Here is a 26,366-nt window from a genome sequence, read left to right on the forward strand (position 1 = left end):
ATCTAATTCCCTCCATGGGAACTTAGAATTTCCATTCGGAATTGCTAGGCGGGCATTAATTCCATTGTGGAGTTTTATCTCCCGTATGCAGTTATCAGACTGTGCCTCTTAAATAGGCTTCTGATTAGTTAGTTCACCTGCATACACCCCAGCGTCAGTGGGTAGGGTCTGACACATCCCACTCTGAAGAGTATAGTGTCAGACCTAAGACGAAACGCTGGTTAATAGAGCAAACACCTGAAAAGCCATACATCTAATTTTTGATTTGATTTTTGATATGCTCTATTGGTGGAAAAATATCTAATTCCCTCCATGGGAACTTAGAATTTCCATTCAGTATCCAGTATTCGGGAGATAGGTGGGTTCGAACCCCACTGTCGGCAGTCCTGAAGATGGTTTTCCGTAGTTTCCCATTTTCACACCAGGCCTTAATTAAGGCCACGGCCGCTTCCTTTTCAGTCCTAGCCCTTTCCTGTCCCATCATTGCCATAAGACCTATCTGTGTCGGTGCGACGTAAAGCCAATAGAAAAAATATCTCTTACCCATGAGGGGAAGTGGAGGTGAAGGGAAAGTCGGAGTGTTGGAAGGCGAGAAAGTAGCTTGTTTGACGCGTGTTGAAAATAATGTTTTCATCTGTAGATGATTGCTTGATATTCATCAATCCTTTAAATAGTACATTGTTTGTCTTTGTAATTTCATTAAGGCTATACATAAGATGGTGCCTTTGGTCAAGGTGTATATATAGATTTTCAAGAATATTCAGGTATTTTTCTCTCTTGGCTGTTTGAATGATTTTCATGTCTTGATTAATGGTAGAGAATTTGTGATTGCTGTCATTCTTGTGTGCTTTCATTGCTGAAAATCTTATGTGTTTATCAGCATTTACGTGTTCCTTGTAGTGTACAGCAAAGTTCCTACTGGTTTTTTCCTATGTAAGTGGTATCATATTCGGCGCACTTTCATATTGTAAACACTGGAATGCGTATATTTATTATTATTATTATTATTATTATTATTATTATTATTATTATTATTATTATTATTATTATTATTCATCATCATTTCCCTTTATCCAGCTGTAGCCGGGTAGGGGCAAATATGGTTCCTCTCCACTTTCTTCGGTCTTTCCACCACTCCTCCTCCAACACTGTGTCCCAGTCCAGGTTTCTTTCTATAATGCTGCGTTGGATGGTATCCTTCCATCTCAATCGTGGTCGTCCACGGCCTCTCCTTCCTTGGATTTGCATTTCCATCACCTTTTTTGGCATTCTTTCGTCGCTCATTCGCTTTATGTGCCCAAACCATCTTAGTCGGCTCTTCTCTATTCTATCATTCATTTTTTCCACTCCAATTTCTTCCCGGATTTTCTCATTCCTTATTTTGTCTCTTCTACTCTTCTGTATCATACTCCTCAAGAATTTCATTTCGGCCTCCTGTATTCGACTCTCATCCTTCTTTGTCATTGTCCAAGTTTCTGCTCCGTAAGTTGTTATGGGTACGTAATACATCTCGTACATAGTATCCTTTGCTTCCATTGGCACATCTTTGTCCCATAACATATTTCTTACACTATGATAGAAACAACTTCCAGCTTGAATCCTTTTACTAATCTCAGCATCCAGTCGAGCATTCTCCGTTAATTCACTCCCCAGGTATTTAAACGTTTCCACTACTTCCAGGTGCTTGTCTGCAAGTCTAATCTGACCTTTCCCTTCTTTCTCCCCTCTAGTCATAACAAGAGTTTTACTCTTTTCTACACTTATTTTCAATCCACATTCTTCAATCTTCCCATTCACCACATTCAACTGTTCTTGAACCTTCCTGTCGTCTTCTCCCCAAATCACAATATCATCTGCAAATAACATCATGTTCATTTCTCTTCCTCCATATGCTGCTTTTGCTGTTCTCATGATGTCATCCATGACTATTGTAAACAGGATTGGTGATAGAACACTTCCCTGCCTCAGCCCACTAGTTATTTTGAACCAACTTGTCCTGCGAACTTGTGTTTGCACGCAACTAAAACATTCCTTATACAATGCCATGATCATTTTTATTAATCCCTGTCCAATTCCTTTTTGCACCAGACTGTCCCAAACTTTCGTCCTAGGGACACTGTCATATGCCTTTTCAAAATCAATGAATGTCATCACCATATCATTCCCGTACTCCCAATGCTTTTCCATTAGTTGTCGCATAATGAAAATGGGTTCTATTGTTGACCTTCCACTTCTGAAACCAAACTGATTTTCCTGTATCTGCTTCTCAACCCTCAACCTTATTCTACTTTCCAGTATCCTGTCCATTGTCTTAGCAACATGGGATATTAGAGTAATTCCCCTGTAGTTCTTCAAAACTTTCTTATCACCTTTCTTGAAAATTGGGATGATTATTTGCCAATCCTCAGGGACCTCCTTATTCTCCCAAACATTCCTGAGAACCCGATATGTCCACTGCAGGCCTACAGCTCCAGCTGCCTTTATCATCTCCACTGAAATTTCATCTATTCCAGCAGTTTTTCCATTCTTCATCTTTCTTACTGCCATTTCAATTTCATTCATTGTAATTTCTTTATCCATTTCTTCGTCAACTAATTGCCTTTCCTGGTCGTCCATTGAATGACTGTCATCCGTTCTTATGTTCAGCAGCTTCTGAAAATATTCTCTCCATCTATTTCTTATTTCTTCTGGCTTTGTTAAAATTATGCCACCTTCATCCTTCACAAATCTGGTGTTTACTTGATCTCTCTTTTTGTTTCTTAAGATACCATACAGTAATTTCTTGCTGCCCTGCGTATCATCTCTCAATGTCTGTGTAAATAAGGCCCAGCTTTTCCTCTTTTCTTCCTCCACTACTTTCTTGGCCAAATTCTTTGCCTCCACATATTTTCTACTTTCTTCAGTCTTAGATGTTTTCCATGCTTTCCATGCCATTTTCTTTTCCTTTACTTTAATCTTTACCCTATCATTCCACCAGTGTGTTTCTTTGTCTTTCACATTTCCTGATGTTCTACCACACACCTTTTCTGCACATCCAACCAGTGCTTCCTTAAACCTTTTCCATTCCTCTTCAACATTCCCCACCTCTGTCCTGGGTACCAAGGGTATTATTTCCCTTTGAAATTCTTCTTGTATGCTTTTTTTTTTTTTTTTTTTTTCTTTACGTCGCACCGACACAGATAGGTCTTATGGCGACGATGGGGCAGGAAGGGGCTAGGAGTGGGAAGGAAGCGGCCGTGGCCTTAATTAAGGTACAGCCCCAGCATTTGCCTGGTGTGAAAATAGGAAACCACGGAAAACCATCTTCAGAGCTGCCGACAGTGGGGTTCGAACCCACGATCTCCCGAATACTGGATACTGGCCGCACTTAAGCGACTGCAGCTATCGAGCTCGGTTTGTATGCTTTTCTCCTTCAACTTCCATACTTTAATTCTTTTCTCTCTTCTTAATTGGGGTTTTTCAATCTTTCCAACTTTCAATTTTCCTATCACAACTCTATGATCTCCACCAAAGGCTTCTTCAGGCATGGCTGTTACATCTACAAGGTTCTTCCGGTGTTCTTTCTCTATGATTATATAATCAATCATGGTCTTTGTTCGTCTGTCTCCCCAGCCATACCTTGTAATCTTCTGACTGTTCTTCTTCCTAAACCAGGTGTTTCCAACAATCATTTGATTCCTCATGCAAAAATCCACCAACAACTCGCCTGCTGGATTTACATTTCCATATCCAAAGGGCCCTACAACATCTTCCTTTCCTTGTCTTTCCATTCCAACTTGTGCATCTAGATCTCCCATCAATAGTACTTCCTTATCTTCTATCTCTCTCTCCACTTCCTCTAAGAAGTCCTCTAGATGTTCATCTATGCAACCAGTTTGTGGGGCATACAACTGAAATAGATCTTTCACGCCATTTTCAAACTGGAGTCTGATCATCATCATCCTATCACTGACGTACTTTGCATATTCCAGATATTCTTGGATTTCTCTTCTAAGTATGATGGCCACTCCATTTTTTGCTTCAGGTCCTCCGCTGTAATACAGCCTGTATCCTTCTCTCAGAGGGATCTCCCCTGTACCCCTCTTCTTGGTCTCGCACAGTCCAAGTATGGCTATATCTTTTTCTATCATGAAGTCAACCAGTTCTTCTGTCTTTCCCGTCAGTGTCAGTACATTAACCGTTGCAATTTTGATGTAGTTTGGTGCTGGTTGCCCATTTTTCACAGTTCCCCCAGCACCTGAAGAGCTGCACGTCGCTTTTAGCAGGGGATGCCCTAACCTTTTCCGAGGCACCATATCTGCTTTGTCCATATAGGCTATTGTTACGATGGGCTCGCCACACCCAAAGGCATTTTATACCTACTGCCAGGTTCAAAATTAGACCACCCCTAACATGGAGACAGACGCCTTTCATAGCCGCTCCTCTGGACAACAGACGCTAAGGGTATGCCCCTTCCGCCATCTCCGCCGTACCGAAGTCCACCTTCTCCGCTGTAGATGCCGTTGAGGTCTTCACTCGTAACCCTGAGCTGGGACCCATATCAGGTGTTACACACCGGGTCAGTGTGCTCTGGGACTCGCATAGGCAGGGGCGCCACTCCCTGGGTAGGGCTGCCTCCGAAGTGGGTCCCTACCTGCTACCCTGCTACATACTGATTTCCATTAAATTCTGTTCAGCCATTTTCTTGTGATGCATGTACGTACATATCCCTTTCAGACCGTGTACGTCGCGACTTGTTTACCTTTAGAAGGCATACCTTTGAACCGCAGAAGCAAAGTATTCGGAAACTTTGTGGATACTAACAGCACTGAATAACGGAATAAACAACAACTAATTAAAGAGCCACCATTACTACCTCTTAATATACTGCAAATTTGCGCCCGTTTTCTCGTACTTTGAAGTAAATTATTATTATTATTATTGAAAATATAGGTGTTGTAGAATGTTTTAGTGTGTTTCTGTTTGTTGATTTTGGAGGCAATATTGAAATTATGTTGCTTAAAAATGTTTGTAATTTGGTACATATTGTTCTAGGTGAAAGTAACATTTTCTTCTTTCTCTTTTGAATCTTTTTTCAAGGTGGTTAGTGACTTATTCTTTATTTTATTAATAATTTTGTTAATGTGGTAAGCCATTATTGATTGCAGTAGTATGTATATACCGTAGTTGATTTCTTTCTTGTAGTCTACATATGAAAGTGGGATTTTCATAGTTCTACAAATCATGCTATAGAAAGCGGCTTTTTTATGTGCACCTGGTTGTAATGTCTTTTCGGATTAGTTATTTCTGGTGATTTTGAGATTAAGGAAGTTGATCGTTTTATTTATTTCTGACTCGTGTGAATTTAAGAAATGGAATGTTTAACTTTGTTGCAAAATTTGTTGCAAAACCTTAATTTATCCGGACACCACACTCTTCATTCATTTGATATTACTAACATTTATGCTAATGTGCCCGTTAACACCACCATACAATTCATCAAGAACAAAACTCAAAATTCCTCAGTTCTCTGTGTGTGTGGGTTAATTCCCTCTTGCATTCTAGCACTTGTCCCACTTTGCATGAGCTCAGTTATTTGTGGTGTTATTAGAAATATTTCCTTTTGCATTGAAAATATTCCTTTCACCTGTCCAATGATTACTGGGCTCTAATATGAGTTCACTTGATTGACCAAAAACACTGTTCATTTCCTTCCTCCCGCCCCTTCTAAGATCTTTTATTACTGTCCAGAGGTTTCCCTGCTGCTTGACCTATCCTTTCCAGGTTATGAAGTTATTCCTATGATTTCTTCTTGCATTCAACAATTATTTGTTTAGGTCTGTTTCTTTCATTTATGTACAATTACCTGTCTGTATCAGTCCTTGCTTGGAGCCAATTGTATTTTGCCTTCTTTTTACATTTGTTTCTAGGCATTCCCTTGCTGTTTCTGTTACAGCTTCCCTGTATACCACCCATACTTTTTCTATATCCTTAACCTTCCTACTGTCTATTGTGTGGAACTTTTCACTAATCATATCCATGTACTTGTAATTTCCTCATCCTGGAAATTTTCTACACACATTTGTCTGGAGACAGATTACATTTTCTCTATCCGAGTTCACTATAGATCACATAGTGTGGTCTGTATCATTGAAAAATCCCTGGAATCCCCACATATTTCACCTTTTTTGTTTTAGTCCTACTTTGATTATACTTTGCACAAAAAATGTGCTGGCTGGGCTGAGTGGCTCAGATGGTTGAGGCACTGGCCTTCTGACCCCAACTTGGCAGATTCGATCTGGCTCAATCCAGTGGTATTTGAAGGTGCTCAAATACATCACCCTCATGTTGGTAGTTTTACTGGCACGTTAACGAACGCATATGGGACTAAATTCTGGCACCTCGGCATCTCTGAAAACCGTAAAGGTAGTTAGTGGGACGTAAAGCAAATAACTTTATTATTAAAAATGTGGTGTACTCTTAACTTGATGTCCAGTATTGTTTATGTAAATGTACTTGTGGCATTCTGATGAAAATTGAAGCTTAGACCTCAAAGCTGAATAGTTGTCATTTATTGAACCTCATCATACCTCACCTGAGTTTACATTGAGAGTTTTAGGATAACTTCCTTTAAAGTAAGACTTGCAGTGTATTTATTTGTGTCCACTGGAATGTCACCCTTGTTAAGAGACAAGGAAATAACACGAGGGCGTATCTTCTTATTTATCTTAGCACTTATAGCTCGTGACCACTACATGTAATGCCTAAATTACCTTTCTCAAAAATTTCAACCGAGACAAGTTTCAAGTCTTCATAGTTACCTTAACACTGACAGAGCTGGCATAAGGAGTGCCGGGGGGGGGGGGGGGGGGGGGTAGAATGCTTCTATATGGAAGGGATAAAAAACCTCTTCTGCAAAGTGTGCAAAGTAAGTGCTATAAAACATCTTAATGTCCAGGAACATAGCGACACTGCAAGGCTTAAAGTCCTGAGATGAATGAGGAATAAGAGGTATATTTTTTCCTCCTGTATTTTACTGCAATTAAATATGTTGTGCCCACAGCGAGTGTCAGCACATTCTTAATTTCAATAACTAATACAATTTTCATTCATTTACAAGAGCAACGATGTGGTCTCTGTCACCATTGTGTAAGACTGCGGTATTGATTTAAAATATCTTCAGTACTGACCATAGTTTAATGATTGATAATTAATTTATGATAGAGACTAGCAGAATTAAGTTAAGAACTAGTAAGGAAATTAATTGAAGTAGTACAATAAGATTATATAATGAATTGTATCTTTAATATAAAAAAGCTAGTGGCAAAAATCATTCATTGGAATTGCATGTCTTTGGCCATTTTAAGCTATATTTAAGAGCATATTTGCCACTTTATTTGGGTGGCTTTTAGGTCTTGAACATTCAAACTCTAATTAAAACATTGAAGTTTTTCAATCTGTCAAGCCTAATGGGTGATTAAGAAAACACTAATCAATAAGTGGAAAAGGAAACATTTTATTAGTAACAGAATGTATTAGAGTATGTTATTGTTTTCCTTTCCAGGCATTTTATAACAGATTCTATTATTGATATATGGTTGTTTTTTATTTTTCCTCCATGTATTTACCGGTGTTTTCTTAATCTTGCTCAAGTTTTAACAGACTGAAAAACTTGAAGATTAATTACTGTATGTGAACACGTGTTACAGCAGCGTGCTGTTCTATGTGGTATAAAGCCAATTCAAGGACATTGGTAGCATCTGAATGTGGCAACGGTGACACTTCACTCATACTACTCTAGCTCATCTGTCTATACTATCACTATACTATGTTGCCGTGTGGCTGCTAATGCTGTAACTGTATATTGTATATAGAGTAACACACACGTCATTTTTCCGGATATCCGAACGGGTCACAACTCCAGTTAGTTCACATTACCAGGGCTCAACTCTATTGTCTTTTCAGGGTAGGAAATTCTATATTTTGTTCTTGTCCCCAGAATCCAGGCTATTTTAGTGATTTTCAACCGTTGCTAACTTGTGATACACTGTTTGAATGCTGCTGTTTTTTACATTCAGTTAACTGCATAAATATTCTGAATAGTGTATAAGTGTTGCATTATTTTTTATCACTATATAACCTATCAGAGTAAAAAGTAATTTCAAGCTATTTCTGTTAATGTTAAATACAGGTTATGAAAGTGATACAAGCTACGTAATCACTAATTTATCTTTTCCACTAATTCAAAAGCTATCATCCTTTTTTTTGGTAAATGGTGTCCCTCATTATCACTCTTATTATAAAGCCTAGGCCTAAACTTGTGAAAAGTTGTATTCAAAACCTTACATTTTAGGCCTACCAGTATTCAAAATTGAGCCGGCCCCGTGGTGTAGGGGTAGCGTGCCTGCCTCTCGCCCGGAGGCCCCAGGTTCTATTCCCGGCCAGGTCAGGGATTTTTCTCTAGATCTGAGGGCTGGTTCAAGGTCCATTCAGCCTACGTGATTAGAATTGAGGAGCTATCTGACGGTGAGATGGCGGCCCCGGACTCGAAAGCCCAGAATAACGGCTGAGAGGATACGTCGTGCTGACCACATGTCCCCTCGTAATCTGCAGGCCTTTGAGCTGAGCAGCGGTCGCTGGGCAGGCCAAGGCCCTTTCAAGGGCGTTAAGTGCCATGGGGTTTGGTTTGGTTAGTTTTCAAAATTATTTATGGTACGTAACCTTCAAACACACCAGTAGTATCTCCCTATTCATCTATTTCACTATCAGAGTCATCTTTGTCATCTTCTGCATTAACTAGTTTGATATTGTTTATCACGTAATCTTTCTAGAATCATGGATAATACATTCTTTCACTCCTCTGCACCACAGCCTTGATTCATGAAAAATATTGCGAAAAGTGCTCTCAGGTGCCGTCTAGTGACAGAAAATTATAGTGCATAGTAGCACGAACAGGTAGCTGTAATCAAGCCTGTCAAAATTGCAGGCAAGGATCTTAAATTATTTCTTATGTTTGAGCCTGTAGAAGTTACGGGCTTGGACAATGTAAAAAGAAGAAGGAAAAACAGAAGTCTATGAGCATGGTTGCTGCTTCCCTCCTGTGTTAATTTAAATCATTTAGCATTTCTTGTTGTTGCAGTTTTGTGTTATAAGTTGAATTACTGGAATGTTTAACTAAAACATCAGAACCATCACTGTGCTCACTTGGTACACTAAAATAATGACGCCGAGCTCGATAGCTGCAGTCACTTAAGAGTGGCAAGTATTTGGGAGATAGCGGGTTCGAACCCCACATTGGCAGCTCTGAAGATGGTTTTCCGTGGTTTCCCATTTTCACACCAGCCAAATGCAGTTGGGGCTGCACCTTAATTAAGGCCACAACCGGTTCCTTCCCACTCCTAGCCCTTTCCTATCCCATCGTCGCCATACGACCTATCTGAGTCGGTTCGACGTGAAGAAACTTGTAAAAAACAAACTGCAAATGACAAGTTATGCTTTGAGGTATTGGCTAGGAGTCTGATCACTCATGGAAATGCAACAAACAAGTGTGTGAATATAAATCATTAATGATAGGAAGTTAGGAAGGAAGATATGAGCATGTAAAAGAATAAGCGGATAAGTACAGTGACAGGATAGTATAATTAGAGGGAGCAATAGGAAGGACGCACAAGGGAAACATAAATATGTCAAAGTACCACGACAAACTCCTTATCTTCATTCCATTGTCTTCATAGATAAACTCTCCTCTCTTGAATCCCAATTTTTGCTGGCCTATTTCTTCTTAGCCCCAACAAAGCTTGTTTCCATTTCTCGGCTTCATCAGAAGGGTAGACATCCAAACTCATTGAGGGAGCCATTCCTAAGAATTCAACTTCGGTTGATGTGAGAAGTGTGAGATAATGAGAGAGCTGAATTGACTAAATACAAGAAAAGAGTAGGATTACTATAGGTTTTAAAGACATGGAGCATAGGACTGTTACAGAGAAAAATCCTGTATTTATTTTTATATATATGTATATGCTTATCCTGTATTTCTTGTTTTACACCCTGTTAACTTTTTTTCTTGTATCTCTTCCTTTCTCCTTATGCTACACGTCCCAGATCAAGTGAATGAGTTCTCAAGAAAGACTCCCTCAGTGAGTGTACATAGATTCCCATCCTACTAGGAAAAAGAAGAAACAAACTTGACTGGGACTGAGAAGAAATAGATCTGGAGGAACTGAGATTGATAAGGGAAAGTTATTTTATTGTGGATGATATGAAAATTAAACAAGTTTTATGAACCTGCTTCAGTTTTTCATTAGGATTCATGCAGTGGTGTTGTTTCTATTCTATATACAGTATCTAATGTTATGAATTTGTATATTGTTATAGAAATGATCTACCAAGTGCTGCAAGATTGTCTGAATTGGATTGTGAGATTTCAAAATTGAAGAACAAACTACCAGTCCAAGAAAACGTTCTTAAAATGAAGGGAAAATTGGAAGATAAGCTTTCAAAGCTTAACTCTGAAATACAGGTAAATATCCCTTTGGCCTATAGTTTCATATTTAGCATTGTGTGAAGCCTTAAATTAGCAGAGGGGTCATCACCATAGCCATATGGGTTATCAATCAGACACCACTTACAGTTACTGATTGCATGAGATGGTAGACCAATATATAACATACTTAGCCCCATAATTAGAGGCATGATTTTTTCACATTAACAAGAAACTCAACAAATAATATTTTGATCTATAACTGTTAGCTTCTTTATTCTGTTGAAACTAATTTATGATTTAATAAAATTTAGAAAATGCCTTAAAAATTGCATTTAACCATAAATTAATTTCAACACACTGAATAACAATAATTTAAAAATGCCTTAAAAATTTAGAGAATATCTTAAAATCTTTATTTGACACTAGAACAGCCAAATTTTCCTCATACCTATAAAGTCAACATGTGGTCATTTTGACTGCTGCCACTTACTGATATATATCTAGCGTCTGGGTTCTGGGAAACGTGTGAGTGTTCTATAATTTATTTTAAAACAACTTAGTTAACCACTGGAATATATTGTATAAACATCAACCCATTGTTAAATATTAAATAATTGTTCATTTTTCTTCATTTCTTATAGGTAACAATGAAATATTTTGGCGTACTTGCTATTGAATGTCTTTGCGAAAACTTATGTGGTGGTTAAAAATGATGGTCTCTGTTTGTTTACAGACCTATTCAAGCACTTGATTAGCAATTTATGCAAGTGATTACCTTACGCAAACATTTTCTGCACACTACTTTGTTGCAAGAACAACGTGGGTCAGAGGTTTTGTTCTGTTTACAGTTTGAGTTCCCTTGACATTGTCATCACTTATGACTGACACAATGGACCCGAGGCTCAGGCTGAAGTGTAGGGAGTTCAGTCAGCTGGGATCTTGTCTTCACAAAATCAAATATTAGTTCTTGTATTACTTGAAGAATATAATCATGTCAAGAGATTCTCTGTCCCGTAAGTTTCTTGTACACTATCCATGAATTTATTGCTGCTAGATCAAGTACGTTGTAAAATACATGTACAGGTCACCTTCAGTATCCAGCTCTAGTGGTGTATTTATGTGCCATTTGATCAACTATATCCACGCTATACTTAGTACTGTTTTAAAATTCAGTAGTACTAGGGAGCTCCTTGTTTTCTTCACCGATTTGAATGCTCAGGTGTAGAATCCTTAGCAGAAGCATATTCTTGTTCACATTTCCTTGATATACTGTGAGAGTAGTGTGATCTACCTTCTGAAGTATGACAGTCTTGTACATATTCATGTGTGATGCTCTTATTGACTCCGGGATTTCCTTCCTCACTTGATTGATTGTTCCAACAATACTCGTTTGCTTCTCTTTCTGTCTCTTAGCAAACTTTACCAATGTAAGGAAGTTATCAGTGGTCAGGTTACATCCTTTCTTGAGGAATAAGTCCATGAGCTTCAAGACAACATTTTCAGGCAGTGACTCATTGGCACATCACATTTCATCTTTTCCAAGATAAGGAAACCTATTGCATACATACTTGGAATCAACATCTACCATACCAGTAGCCAGAATTTTATGCCAAATGTGTCTGGCTTGTTGGCCATGTACTGTGTGAATCTACACCGAGCTTTGCTGGGGAAAAGTTGTTCATCAGCAGTGACATTTGCTCCTGGTTTATAGCACTCACATAACAATTCTCAATAAATCTTTCCCAAATACCAGACACCAAAGCAAATTTACTTGTCTGCAGACAAGTTGATCTAGTTTTACAGAGATCAAAGTGCAAATACCTTAGTATTTCTTTGAATCTGTTTCTTACCATAATGTTAGTGAAGACAGGGGAATCCTGCAAAGATGACCACTTATGATCTACAGCAAGACTAGTAAGTTTATAGGCTCTGCGGGCATATAACAAAGCAATAAAAGCTTCTTTTTTTTCCCCAAAGAAATGGTCCAATTGTTACCCATTGTCTGTCTGCAAGCTTCAGTCTTTGTGCACATCTTTATATCCATCAACATGGATGTGTCAATGAATAAACATCAGGCACTAACCTTGCTATTAGTCTCTACGTTATGCTTAGCGTGTGAAGTAGGCTCGGCCGCCTCTTTTAGTACATTCTGTTCAGCCATCCTTCGAGAAAGGTTCCCATTACTCTCGATCATCATCATCTGCAGTTTCCAGCTGTTGGCCGCGTCTGCTTGGAACATAAGCCTCTCCATCTCCTCTTGTCTTCCCACCACTTCTCCCTAGTCACTCTTGCCCAGTCCTCACCTCCTCTCTGTACGCACTCTTCCACTCCTTTTATCTACCTGTCTCTTGGTCTTCGTCTTTGTCGTTTACTTGTTATCTCCATTTCGTGCATCCTCCTCGGTATCCTTTCCTCTGTCATTCTCTTCATGTGTCCATACCATCGAAGTCTAGATGCCTCTATCCTATTCTGTATGGCTCTTCTTTTACTATATCTCGAACCTTCTCATTTCTCATCTTATCCAGTCTTGTCACTCCTATCCTCCTCCTCAGAAATTTCATTTCACTTGCCTGTATGCTATTCACGGCTCTCTGCCTCATTACCCAAGTCTCAGGTGCATACGTCAGAATAGGTTTGTAGTACATCCTGTATATCACCCTTTTGCTTCTCTGAGGGACATCCTTGCTCCAAACCAGGCTTCTGACACTTTTCAGGAATGCTCCTGCTTGTCTTCCATGCTCGATTATTTCCTTATCGATAACAGTCCAAATAGTTGTTCCATCCTTACCATATAACTGATCTCCTGATGCAAAAGAAAGAGGCCTTACGAATTGATGATCCCTCTCACCTCGTACCCTTCCTCTTCGAACAGGTTGCCGCTGCTAAGGGATTGTCCTCTGCTGCAAGATTGATCACGGCTAGTTGAAGGAGTAACTATATCTATTGTAGATACAAAGTCCATTGTGTGCATATTTTCATTAGCCAAATCACTGTCTCTATCCGACATATTATGACATTGTTGAGGTATAAAATCTTCATCGTCACTCATTATGTCTACGTCTGATAATGTATCTTCGTCATCTGATTAGTCTTTTCCTAGCATTTCAAGTTCTGCTAATAATTGGAACAGGAGTAAATTCTTGCTGCCAAGCCATTATTATGCACTATACTACACAATAGAGAGGCACTAACTCATTCACTTGCGACCACTGCTAGAGGCATACTCTTTAGTTACAACATGTGCTTCTGTAGATCTACTTGTAAATATATCGCAGTAAGCAGGCAGTGAGCATAATAGAGCTCTCCGTATCAAGGAAGTGAAGCGGTCAAAATGACCGCATATGGCCTTCCTAGGTATAACAGACAATATCGGTGTTCCCTTATCATCCACTGGTGTAATGTTTGGTGTGAATGTGCAAAATCCTAAGAGATTAAAAGTCACAAAAGCAAAACTTTGTGCATAAGAAAATAAGAGCATAAAATTACCTTGAAATTGGCTAAAGGTCAAAATGACCACTCTGGTCATTCTGGTGTTAACCATAGATTAGTTTCGACAGACTGAAGAACTTAACAGTTATTAATTGTCAAAAGTGGGTGGGGGGAGGAGGCTTTACTATAACAAAATAATATTTAAAGCGATTTTGATATGTTGTTTGAGTCATCAGTCCATAGACTGGTTTGATGCAGCTCTCCATGCCACCCTAACATGTGCTAACCTTTTCATTTCTACGTAACTACCGCATCATACATCTGCTCTAAACTGCTCGTCATATTCATACCTTGGTCTACCCCTACCGTTCTTACCACCTACACTTCCTTCAAAAACCAACTGAAGAAGTCCTGGGTGTCTTAAGATGTGTCCTATCATTCTATCTCTTCTTCTCGTCAAATTTAGCCAACTGTTGTTTATAAGTTTCATTTCCGTATTGATAGATATTACTTTACAAAAAAACAATATATGTATGAGTCTCCACCTTATCAATACAAATTTATTTTACATTAAGCAGGTAAATTTAGTCAAGACTAGTTTCGACCCCTAGGGGGTCATCCTCAGTTGACATGCATTAAAAATATATTGTTCACAAAAACATCACATGTAGTGGTAAAAGCTTAAATTAATTTGAACCGATCATTAATGTTGGTATGTCTGGTACATGATTGACTAGTGTGCATCATCCTTGAAGACATATATTACCTTACATGCTACTACCATCCAATTTTTAGGTTATACAATATGGAACACACATACATTTGTGCAACTCAACAGTGGCAAGTTCAACAATATACATTTAAAATTGGTTGATAAATTACACAAATTGGCTATTGACTAGTCGCATGAAAGTGCAGAACACTGGCTTGAACACTTCTGACTGGGATATCAATGCAACACCTTACTGGCACACATCCTATATGTTAAATTCAGTTTGTAAAACCCATTACTCCTGATTGAGTCTTAGTATAAAGTTAAAATTTTAAATAAAAATATTTGCTTAGTATAGGCATTAAAATGCTGTTAAAATGGACATATAGCCAAAAACAGTGGTATATGTATGCCACACATGTCTAGTTAAAAACACATTACATTAATGTTATTTATATGTGGTACAACATGTACATTGATTTGGAATAAATGGGGTTGACGAATTTCTCACAACAGTCTTAGATATAGTGTTCCAACAAAATGGGTCCGTAAAAATATTTATATGTAAAAACAATTAGCATTTTAATAATCCGCTGCAGATCAGGTAATACTTAGTTATGTATCTGGAGATATTTTTAGGCAGCTACTAATGTTGGAGTTATTAGAAGTATTAATGGAGCATGTTTTCCATCCGTATGTCGCGATGTTTCTAGTTGGTGGCATTTGTCAGAATGTGTTGAAATTATGCGTCTTGATGCACGTTGATTTTGTCGTGGAAGCGTATATGTTGTAAAAACAAGGTACAGTATGTAAGGTGTTGGAACCGTGCGTTCTTTGTAGCTGCCTGTTGGGATCTACAAAGAACGCACGGTTCCAACACCTTACATACTGTACCTTGTTTTTACAACATATACGCTTCCACGACAAAATCAACGTGCATCAAGACGCATAATTTCAACACATTCTGACAAATGCCACCAACTAGAAACATCGCGACATACGGATGGAAAACATGCTCCATTAATACTTCTAATAACTCCAACATTAGTAGCTGCCTAAAAATATCTCCAGATACATAACTAAGTATTACCTGATCTGCAGCGGATTATTAAAATGCTAATTGTTTTTACATATAAATATTTTTACGGACCCATTTTGTTGGAACACTATATCTAAGACTGTTGTGAGAAATTCGTCAACCCCATTTATTCCAAATCAATGTACATGTTGTACCACATATAAATAACATTAATGTAATGTGTTTTTAACTAGACATGTGTGGCATACATATACCACTGTTTTTGGCTATATGTCCATTTTAACAGCATTTTAATGCCTATACTAAGCAAATATTTTTATTTAAAATTTTAACTTTATACTAAGACTCAATCAGGAGTAATGGGTTTTACAAACTGAATTTAGCATATAGGATGTGTGCCAGTAAGGTGTTGCATTGATATCCCAGTCAGAAGTGTTCAAGCCAGTGTTCTGCACTTTCATGCGACTAGTCAATAGCCAATTTTTGTAATTTATCAACCAATTTTAAATGTATATTGTTGAACTTGCCACTGTTGAGTTGCACAAATGTATGTGTGTTCCATATTGTATAACCTAAAAATTGGATGGTAGTAGCATGTAAGGTAATATGTGTCTTCAAGGATGATGCACACTAGTCAATCATGTACCAGACATACCAACATTAATGATCGGTTCAAATTAATTTAAGCTTTTACCACTACATGTGATGTTTTTGTGAACAATATATTTTTAATGCATGTCAACTGAGGATGACCCCCTAGGGGTCGAAACTAGTCTTGACTAAATTTACCTGCTTAATGTAAAATAAATTTGTATTGATAAGGTGGAGACTCATACATATATTGTTTTTTTGTAAAATTTAGCCAAATCGATCTCCTCTCACCAGTTCGATTCAGTATCTCTTCATTTGTGATTCGATCTATCCATCTCACCTTCAGCATTCTTCTGTAACACCACATTTCAAAAGCTTCTATTCTCTTTCTTTCTGAGCTAGTTATCGTCCATGTTTCACTTCCATACAATGCCACGCTCCACGCGAAAGTCTTCAAAAACATCTTTCTAATTCCTGCATTTCTTCTGAAGCCAAATTGATCTTCTCCCAACTCAGCTTCCACTTGTTTTCCATTCTTCTGTAAACAATACGTGTTAAAATTTTGCAGGCATGAGATACTAAACTAATGGTGCGATAGTTTTCACACCTTTCAGCACCGGCTTTCATAGCACATTGAAATATTTTTGAAATAACAGTAAGTATTGATATTGGTCTGTAGTTATGTACCGGTAAATCGTGTAATTTTCCACTTTTAAAGACTGGGATAACTTTAGCTATTTTTAGGAGATTAGGAAACTGACCACTAGAAAATGATTCATTGATGAGATAAGTTAAAGGCTGTACCAGATAGGGAGCACATTTTTTAATGACTTTTGTGGGAACTTCATCTACACCTGTGGAAGTTTTGTTCCTCAAAGATTGTATGATTTTAAAAACTTCCAGTTCTGTTACTGGAGTTAACTGCATAGAGTTTTGCACAAAGGTTGGGAGTTCTGGTAATACATCTGTTTTATTTGCATTTTCAAGTTTGTATGGTAGGGATAGAAAGAAATCATTTATATAATTAGCCAGATGACGAGGGTCATTCATTTGTATTCCCTTATCATTTTTTATGGCAGCAACTTTATTTCCAACTGCGTGTCTGTTGGTTTCTCCCTTGATTACCTTCCATATGGTTCATGATTTATTGCACGACTCTTTAACTTTCTTGTTATTGTGCATTATCTTAGCCACCCTAAGAACTCTTCGATAGACTGATTTGTAGTTTTTAACATACTTACAAAAAACCCGGTCACAACTCTGCTGTGCTAATCTACTTAGTAATTTACATTTTTGACTTGAAATCCGTATACCGTTCGTGATCCATGGCTTTTTTGAAGATTCATTAATTACTGCAAGTTTTTTTGGAAAGTGTAATTCAAATTGCATTTAAAAAATGCTTAAAAAGGTTCTATACTTTTGGTCATTGCTATGACCGAATGTTATTGGAGTCCAGGTCTGAAGTTTAAGGCTTTCTCCAAAGGTTTCTTTGATTTTCCTGTATGCAGCGTCTACCTTTCGTAGGACCATACAACCTTCGACATCCTTGCACTTCTCCTTCAGCCAGTCTTCCTTAGCTACCTTGCACTTTCTATCCACTTCATTCTTTAATCGCCTGTATTCTTTTCTGCCCTCTTCCTAGCATTCTTGTATTTTCGTCGTTCATCAATCAGGTCTAGTATCTGCTGAGTTATCCACTGATTCTTAGTTGATCTTTTCTTCCTTCCTACCATTTCTTCAGTAGCTCTGCGGTCTTATTTTTCATGACTATCCACTCTTCCTCTACTGTGTTTCTTTCAGCCTTTTCATTTAGTCCTTTTGCAACATGTTCCTTGAAACAATCCCTCACACTCTTTTCTTTCAACTTGTCTAGATCTCATCTTTTTACATTCTTTCCTTTCTTCAATTTCTTCAGCTTCAGATGGCATTTCATGACCAGCAAGTTGTGGTCAGAGTCCACTTCTGCTCCTGGGAAAGTTTTGCAATCTAACACCTGGTTTCTGAATCTCTGCCTAATCATAATGAAGTCTATTTGATACCTTCCAGTGTCTCCAGGTCTTGTCCACGTATAAAGCCGTTGTTTGTGGTGTTTGAACCAAGTATTGGCAAGGACTAAATTATGATCACTGCAGAATTCAACCAGTCGACTTCCTCTTTTGTTTCTTTGTCCCAATCTGAATTCTCCTACTGTATTACCTTCTCTTCCTTGGCCTACCACTGCATTCCAGTCTCCCATAACAATTAGATTCTCATCACCTTTTACATATTGTATTAAATCTATCTCTTCACATTTTCTTTCGATTTCCTCGTCATCCGCTGAGCTAGTAGGCATATAGACCTGCACTATTGTGGTGGGCATTGGTTTGGTGTCTATCTTGACGACAATAATTCTTTCACTATGCTGGTCGTAGTAGCTTATCCGCTGCCCTATTTTCTTATTCATTATTAAACCAACTCCTGCATTTCCCCTGTTTGATTTCGTGTTGATAATTCGGTAGACGCCTGACCAAAATCCTGTTCTTCCTGCCAACGTACTTCACTTATACCAACTACATCTAACTTTAGTTTATCCATCTCCCTTTTCAGATTCTCTAATCTATCACAACGATTCAAACTTCTCACATTCCACGCTCCGACTCGCAGAATGTCAGTATCCATCTTCCTGATGATCGCCCCCTCTTGTGTAGTCCCCACCCGGAGATCCGAATGGGGGACTAATTTGCCTCCGGAATATTTTACCCTGGAGGAAGCCATCATCAGTACATCATTCATACAGAGAGAGCTGCATGTCCTTGGGAGTTAGTTACGGCTGTAGTTTCCTGTTGCTTTCAGCCGTGTAGCATTATCAACACAGCTAAGCCATGCTGAGTATTATTACAAGGCCATATCAGTCAATCATCCAGACTGTCACCCTTGCAACTTCCGAAAGACTGCTACCCCCCTTTCGACGAACCATTCGTTAGTCTGGTCTCAACAGATACCCATCCGATATGGTTGCACCTGCGGCTCGGCTATCTGCTTCATAGGGACACGCAAGCCTCCCCACCGCGGCAAGGTCACATGGTTCGCAGGGGAGGGATTTTGATATGTGATGTCTCAGGTTAAGAAAATAGTGATATTATCTTTGTGAATTAAAGTGATAAGGTCAAATTAAAGCAAAATTTACTTAGGTTTCAATACGTGCAAAACTCTAGAGATATTTATAGAAAAATTTATTCCTGTGGCAACTTGTTTGGCAGGAATGAAAGATACCAAATTTTGCTACTTACGTACAATCCCAAGCAGCATTTGTTTTTGAAAACTGTCTGTTTATTTTAGATGTTGTTTTGGAATTAGAATGGTCATGCCGATCTGCAGGTTTCATAAAGAACAGAACTCAAGGTTGGATGTACTGTATGTAATTGCTTCTGGACATGTTTGAGCTAGTCAGTAAGATTACTGAAGGATTTAGAGACTTGTTCAAAATGAAGTGACACCCCTTTTATAAAATGTTGGTGCCCTAGCATAAACAAAATTAAAAAGCGCATGTCCCCAAACAATGCTAACATGTTATTTAGACTTCTAAAAGATTAATTTCATCCAACTAATGTAATTCATACAAGCTATAAAAATGTTTTGGAATGAGTGAAAAGGCACAAAAAATGCCTTGCTTTAAAATATTTATACACCAAGAGTGTGACTGCATGGTTTCGGTCACAGCTGTCTGCTTGCATTCGTGAGATAGTGGATTCGAACCCCACTGTCGGCAGCTCTGAAGAAGGTTTTCTGTCGTTTCCCATATTTACACCAGGAAAATGTCAATTTGCCAATTTATCCACTATGTAACTACATCTGGCCTGTCAAGTATCAGTATTAAGTTAGCGATAAATTGTCAAGAAAGCTGCTAGTGGCGTTTGGACCACTTTCTTTTCCTAAATTGGCCATTTTTAGGCATATTTACTTTGGACATTTGTATTGAGGCTTTCAGTGTAATTGGGGATTTTAAAACTGCTGCACTTCGAGAAATATTAACCCCTTCCCTGCGTCAACCACTTAGAAGCGTCAAGGTAATTATTCGCAAGTCGCGTCAACCGCTTATAAGCATCAGAAGTTTCTATAAACTTCTGACATCTATTGGCCTTGGTTTGCAACTAAGTACTACATTTTATTTCCATGGAATATCTATTCCGTGTAGAATTAATGTGGCCGTACACACATTTTCCATAAACAAAGAAAGTAATTTAGCAGTGATGTTGAGCGAATGCTCTTGCTTTGCGATGAATGTTGAGACGAAAGTGGTATTTAGTCTTCCGAATTGAGTGATGAATTCCACGTAGATAGACACGAATGTGAAGAAATGGAAGATGATCAGAGTGCCTGGGTTACTATTGGAGTTCCAAGCAACAGATTTAATTTTACCGGCAATAGTGGGATACATGCTAACTTTGGGGATAATCCTGAACCACTGGCAACATTTGAACATTTTCTTAGTGATATAACATTATGTGAAGTTTAAAAAAATGCAACAAATGGAAAATTATTATGCTCAGTTAATGAGTTAATGATAATTAAAGTAACTAAACATCCCTATTTCACAAATAACCAGCTAAAATCCCGATTCAACTTTTCTTGCATGTTTGTCTTCCTTGTCTGCATATCATATCCTAGTTATTCAGTTGAGAAAATGGAAAATTCCAGTTTGTCACATGGCACAAAAAAAACTATATACAGTATATACATATAAGAGAGAGGTGTAAATTTTACAAAGGAGTCAGTTTAGGAAATTCAAAATCTGCTGCGTGACAACCTCAAAATTCTTAGAGAAATGTCACATCCAATGAATCTTGAAAACAGATCAACGAGCCCGTCACAGGCTTAGCTTTAGGATTTGTAAGAAGTATTGACAAAACTGAAAATCAATGTAGAAATGTAATTTTTCATAAGTGAGTAGATAGGTCTACGACTGAATTGTGACTGGAATTTATTGAGTATAAAATTGCTGTAGTTGATAATCCGTATTTAGAATTGGTCTCATTGCTCCTTCAGCCTTAACTTTACAGAAGTTGAGCATGCGTTCAGTCAGGTTACTGTAATTTTATTAAAAACAAACTAAGAAACAAATTGAAAACCAAAACCTCATCAGCTATTTCGAGCATAAGGTTTGGATTAAGCCATATGGGGCATAGTCGCTTCCTTCCCCACTCCTAGCCCTTTCCTATACCATCGTCACCATAAGATCGATCCATGTCGGTGCAACTTACATCAATATATATATATCATCATCATCATCATCATCAGTTTTCCACTCCAGTTGCCCGGGTGTGGTTTACAAGCACTCTCCACTTCTGTCTGTCCATGTACCACTCTTCTCTCAAGACGACATCCCAGCTGATTCCACTTGTTCCTATGTCCTCTTTCACTTGGTCCAGCCACCTCTTCCTAGGTCTTCCTACCGGTCGTTTTCCGGCCACGACTGTGTGTAGCCATTGTTTTGCTGTCCTTCCATTGTCCATTCGTTTGACATGGCCAAACCATTTCAAACGGGCCCTTGTCACTTTTCATTCAGAGATGGGTACACACCAGCTTGCTCCCTTATTCTTTCATTTCTTACCCTGTCCCTTTTTGTCTTCTGTACCATAGTTCGTAGGAACTTCATTTCTGCAGCTTGTAGTTTGCTGTCCACTTGTTGGGTTGTTGTGCAGGTTTCTAGGCCATATGTTATTATGGGGGTGAAGTATGATTGGAATAGAATCTGCTTTGATCTTAAGGGAACTTGTTCGTTCCAGAGGAGGTTCCGAACTTGATGGTAAAACTGAGCTGATTTTTGAATGCGGTTGTTAATCTCGTGCTGTATTCTGTTATCACTTGAAATGATGCACCCAAGATATTTATATTGGTCTACTGTTTCCAGTTGTGTACCTTCCAGCATTATTTTTCCTTTCTTCTTCTGCCTGTTGACAGACATAGTAACAGTTTTCAATTTATTTATTGTTAATCCGTGTGCTTTCAAATGTTCATTCCAGGTGTTCAGCCTCTCTTGGACTTCCTTCTCTGTATTTCCCCAAATTACTACATCATCTGCAAATGCAAATGCATTGATGTCCATATTGTTCTTCTGCTTAATTTCTTTCATGACTTCATCCATGACAGTGATAAAAAGTAATGGTGAAAGGGTACTGCCTTGTTGCACTCCTTTAGTGGTTTGGAACCAATCAGAATTACCGTTTCCTATCTGTACGCAACTGCAGCAGTCTTCGTAAAGCATTTTAACTTTCTGGATAAGCCCTTTGGGTACATTCTTCTTTCCTAAACATTCCCATATAGTCTTCCTTGGAACACTATCAAATGCTTTTTCGAGATCCAAAAACACTAGTGTTAAGTCTGATATTAATGCTGGTTAACTTGCTCTTAAAGATATAAATCTCAAACAAAGTGAAGGAAACCCCAGTCAAAAATTTGAAATAATTAAGTTACTGCATGCATTGAAATTAATGCATGTGAACTTTGTAAATGTTCTATTAAAACCCATGTAGATTCCTTGTTCATCTATTGATGCAGACGTCAGCCTCATGTCGGTAAATTTATTGGCACGTAAAAGAACTCGTGTGGGACTAAATGCCGAGCTCGATAGCTGCAGTCGCTTAAGTGCGGCCAGTATCAAGTATTCGGGAGATAGTAGGTTCGAACCCCACTGTCGGCAGCCCTGAAAATGGTTTTCCGTGGTTGCCCGTTTTCACACCAGGCACCTTAATTAAGGCCACAGCCGCTTCCTTCCCACTCCTAGCCCTTTCCTGTCCCATCGCCGCCATAAGACCTATCTGTGTCGGTGCGACGTAAAGCAACTAGCAGAACTAAATTCCGGCACCTCAGCGTCTTCGAAGACCGTAAAAGTAGTTAGTGGGACGTAAAGCAAATAACATTATTACTATTGATGCAGAGAGGTTTTCTTCAAAGTACAATTTGATTGTCAATGACCAGTGATGACTAATGAAAGAGAGCTGCGATGTAACATGTACTGTGTTATCTTTTACAAAGTAAAGAATGAATACAAGGTGTAATTGTAACGTAATTTATTATTTATTACTGTATACTAGTATTAATCAAGACTATTATAAAGGAATAATAAATTATTATTAATATTGTTGCTATTTATATATCTAACCTTCAAATAAATAATTCACAAATCACACTAATGAAGCCTTTTTGTGAACAATTTTTAGAGAATTTTAAAGGGAAATTCAAGCAATAGAAGTTCTGTTTTGTGAAATAACATGAGAAGTTGTTTCCTCTTCGCAATATCCTACACACAGTAAACTAATGCAAGAAAGTCATACATCTACCTATAAATAAAACAACAAAAATACAGCAAGAACAACTATTTCTCCATATAGATGCTTTTAATCGTATAGTTTTACATCTGCTGCATTCTGCTATTCTACTCGGTCATCAGTTGCATCGTGCAAGTATCCACTGGACCAAGCACGATACCTGCAGTCGCTTAAGTGCGGCCAGTATCCAGTAATCAGGAGATAGTGGGTTTGAGCCCCACTGTCGGCAGCCCTGAAGATGGTTTTCCGTGGTTTCCCATTTTCACACCAAGCAAATGCCGGGGCTGTACCTTAATTAAGGCCACGGCCGCTTCCTTCCACTTCCTGGGCCTTTCCTATCCCATCGTCGCCATAAGACATATCTGTGTCGGTGCGGCGTTAACCCGGGAACGCCGGAGTTTTCAATTTTCGTTAATTTTTTTTTAATATTCCCAGCATTCACATATCAGAGAACATTTAAAAGTCATTTTTCTAAAAATTGAATCGTTGGTTTTTAAATGAGGGCCTGGTACCATACGGTACCGCACGACGCTTGACATAGCTTTTGGTTGGAACATAAAAATTGTTACCTCTTTAGAATACCATGGAATTGAATGCTTAATATTGTTACAGAATATCACTTACAAATTACTGAGCAATAAACAAAAGAAGAAACGGTGTTTATAGGTTTATTTGTGATATCCCTTTGGAATTCCGAAATATAACATTAGTTCAGACGTGACATATCTTTAGGAAATACGAGTAATATTACTTCAGCTTTTCTTATTTAGTCACCTATTTCCACTCTTCACTAGTTTAGAATGGCAAAATGCTGTTTACACAAACGCCCACACTACACGTGACGCATTCTGTGCGGCCGCGGAATTCGCATTCGTTCGCCGCACAGCTCCTGCTTTGGTTTGTCGGAGCGATATAGTGATGTACGCCATTGAATCTCAAGGTGTCAGATACACTAAGAAGTGTAAACAACTGCATTTATTTACCTTAAAATACCACCCAAATATATATGTCGTAATAAATATTTTGCACCTACCCTTTTCTGATTGTGGTACTTACACATAGCCACTTAGAAGGAAAATGCCGATGAAATTTTCATTTCTTCAGGGTTATTTTTCGTTTGTAAAAAGCATATACTAGTAGTTGTTGACTTCAGAGCACAAGAAATTCATAATTTCATCGTAAAGAAAACCCTCATATTTCGGTCGGCATTATATATCGAAAAGTGGAAAATTTCGCACTAGGGAATTGGAGTGAAATTGGGCCATACGCCATCCAGGTACCTGGTGGATGAGGTGATGATTTCGCTCTCTTCCCGGGCCATGAATCATTATCGGACATGGATTATCTACTCCTGTGCAGAATTTGTTGCTTTAGCACTATTTCTGCTGGTACCCGTGATTGACCTCCCGTAAGGTTATCTGCGAGACCCCCTTCATCTTCCTCGGATAATACCTTAGATTCCAGTGGTTCAGTATGTCATGCCGTTTAATTTTTAAAAGTAAAATATACAATTATAGAGTTTTATGACACACATAAATCATTATTTGCAACTACAGTATGAATTGTTACCCTTAGAAGTAAGGAGGAGAAAGTAAACAGAGAGGCATGGTAAGCGCCGTGCGGTACTATACGGTACCAACGGAATAATTTGTATCATAACAGCTGACACAGGAATGCTGACCAATTGCTTGTTATTTCAATTCATGGACTTATATTTCAAGACAATAAATGATACAAAATCGTATTGTCAATATTTATAAACAAAGTAAAGCAACTTACTTTAGACAGGTAGTCATTTTTATTCCTCTCGACACGATCTCAAATTACAAGCAGTTGTTGCCGCAAACAAATACTCAAATAAAACCTTTTGTTGATTTTAGGCATTGTAGAGAGTATCTCCTTGACAATGTAAAGCGAAGTTGCCAGATTTATGGCGCGAGTAAGGATCAGTATGAGAAAATCAGAAGTAAGACGCACTGGTACTATACGGTACCGCACAGCGTTGCTGGGTTAAGCAAATAGCAAAAAAAAAGTATCCACTGGTTAATTAATGCTTAGGTACTATTCACCCAGGTTCAAATATTGGAAAAGAACAAATAAGTATCAAATCCAGACATTTCAAGAGAGAAGGGAATTTTAAAAGGAACACACAATGCGATGAACACAATGGATTTACATAATGACAAGTTAGTGCAGGAAGACCGGGCGAGTTGGCCATGCAGTTAGGAGCGCGTGGCTGTGAGCTTGCATCCGGGAAATAGTGGATTCGAATCGCACTGTCGGCAGCCCTGAAGATGGTTTTCTGTGACTTCCCATTTTCATGCCAGGCAAATGCTGGGGCTGTACCTTAATTAAAGCCACGGCCGCTTTCTTCCAACTCCTAGGCCTTTCCTATCCCATCATTGCCATAAGACCTATCTATGTCGGTGCGACGTAAAGCCACTAACAAAGAAAATAGTGCAGGAAGAGGAAGCAATAGAAAGAAAACAACCGAGCAAGTGGCTATGTGCTTTGGGACATGTAGCTGTCAGCTTTCATTTGGGAGACAGTGGATTCGAATGTCACTGTCGGCAGCCCTGAAGATGGTTTTCTGCGGTTTGCCATTTTCACACCAGGCAAATGCTGAGGCTTTACCTTAATGATGATGATGATGCTGGTTGTTTAAAGGGGCCTAACATCGAGGTCATCGGCCCTTTACCTTAATTAAGGCCATGGCCGCTTCCTTCCCACTCCCAGCCTTTTCCTACCCCATCTTTGCCGCAAGACCTGTCTGTGTCAGTGCAACATAAAGCAAATTGTGGTTTTCAAAAAGAAAGAGAGAAAACA

General features: G+C 38.5%; 1 protein-coding gene across 1 annotated transcript in view; it reads left to right on the forward strand.

Annotated features, from left to right (window-relative positions):
* The window catches only part of Klp3A (kinesin-like protein 3A), a 343,005-nt gene that overhangs the window by 199,569 nt on the left and 117,070 nt on the right, over window positions 1-26,366 (forward strand). Inside the window, exon 13 of the mRNA XM_067139235.2 lies at window positions 10,354-10,498. Coding sequence (XP_066995336.2) covers window positions 10,354-10,498 — 145 coding nt within the window. The remainder of the gene's footprint in view (window positions 1-10,353; window positions 10,499-26,366) is intronic.

The sequence above is a fragment of the Anabrus simplex genome, chromosome 2, assembly GCF_040414725.1.
Source record: "Anabrus simplex isolate iqAnaSimp1 chromosome 2, ASM4041472v1, whole genome shotgun sequence".
NCBI lineage: Eukaryota > Metazoa > Arthropoda > Insecta > Orthoptera > Tettigoniidae > Anabrus > Anabrus simplex.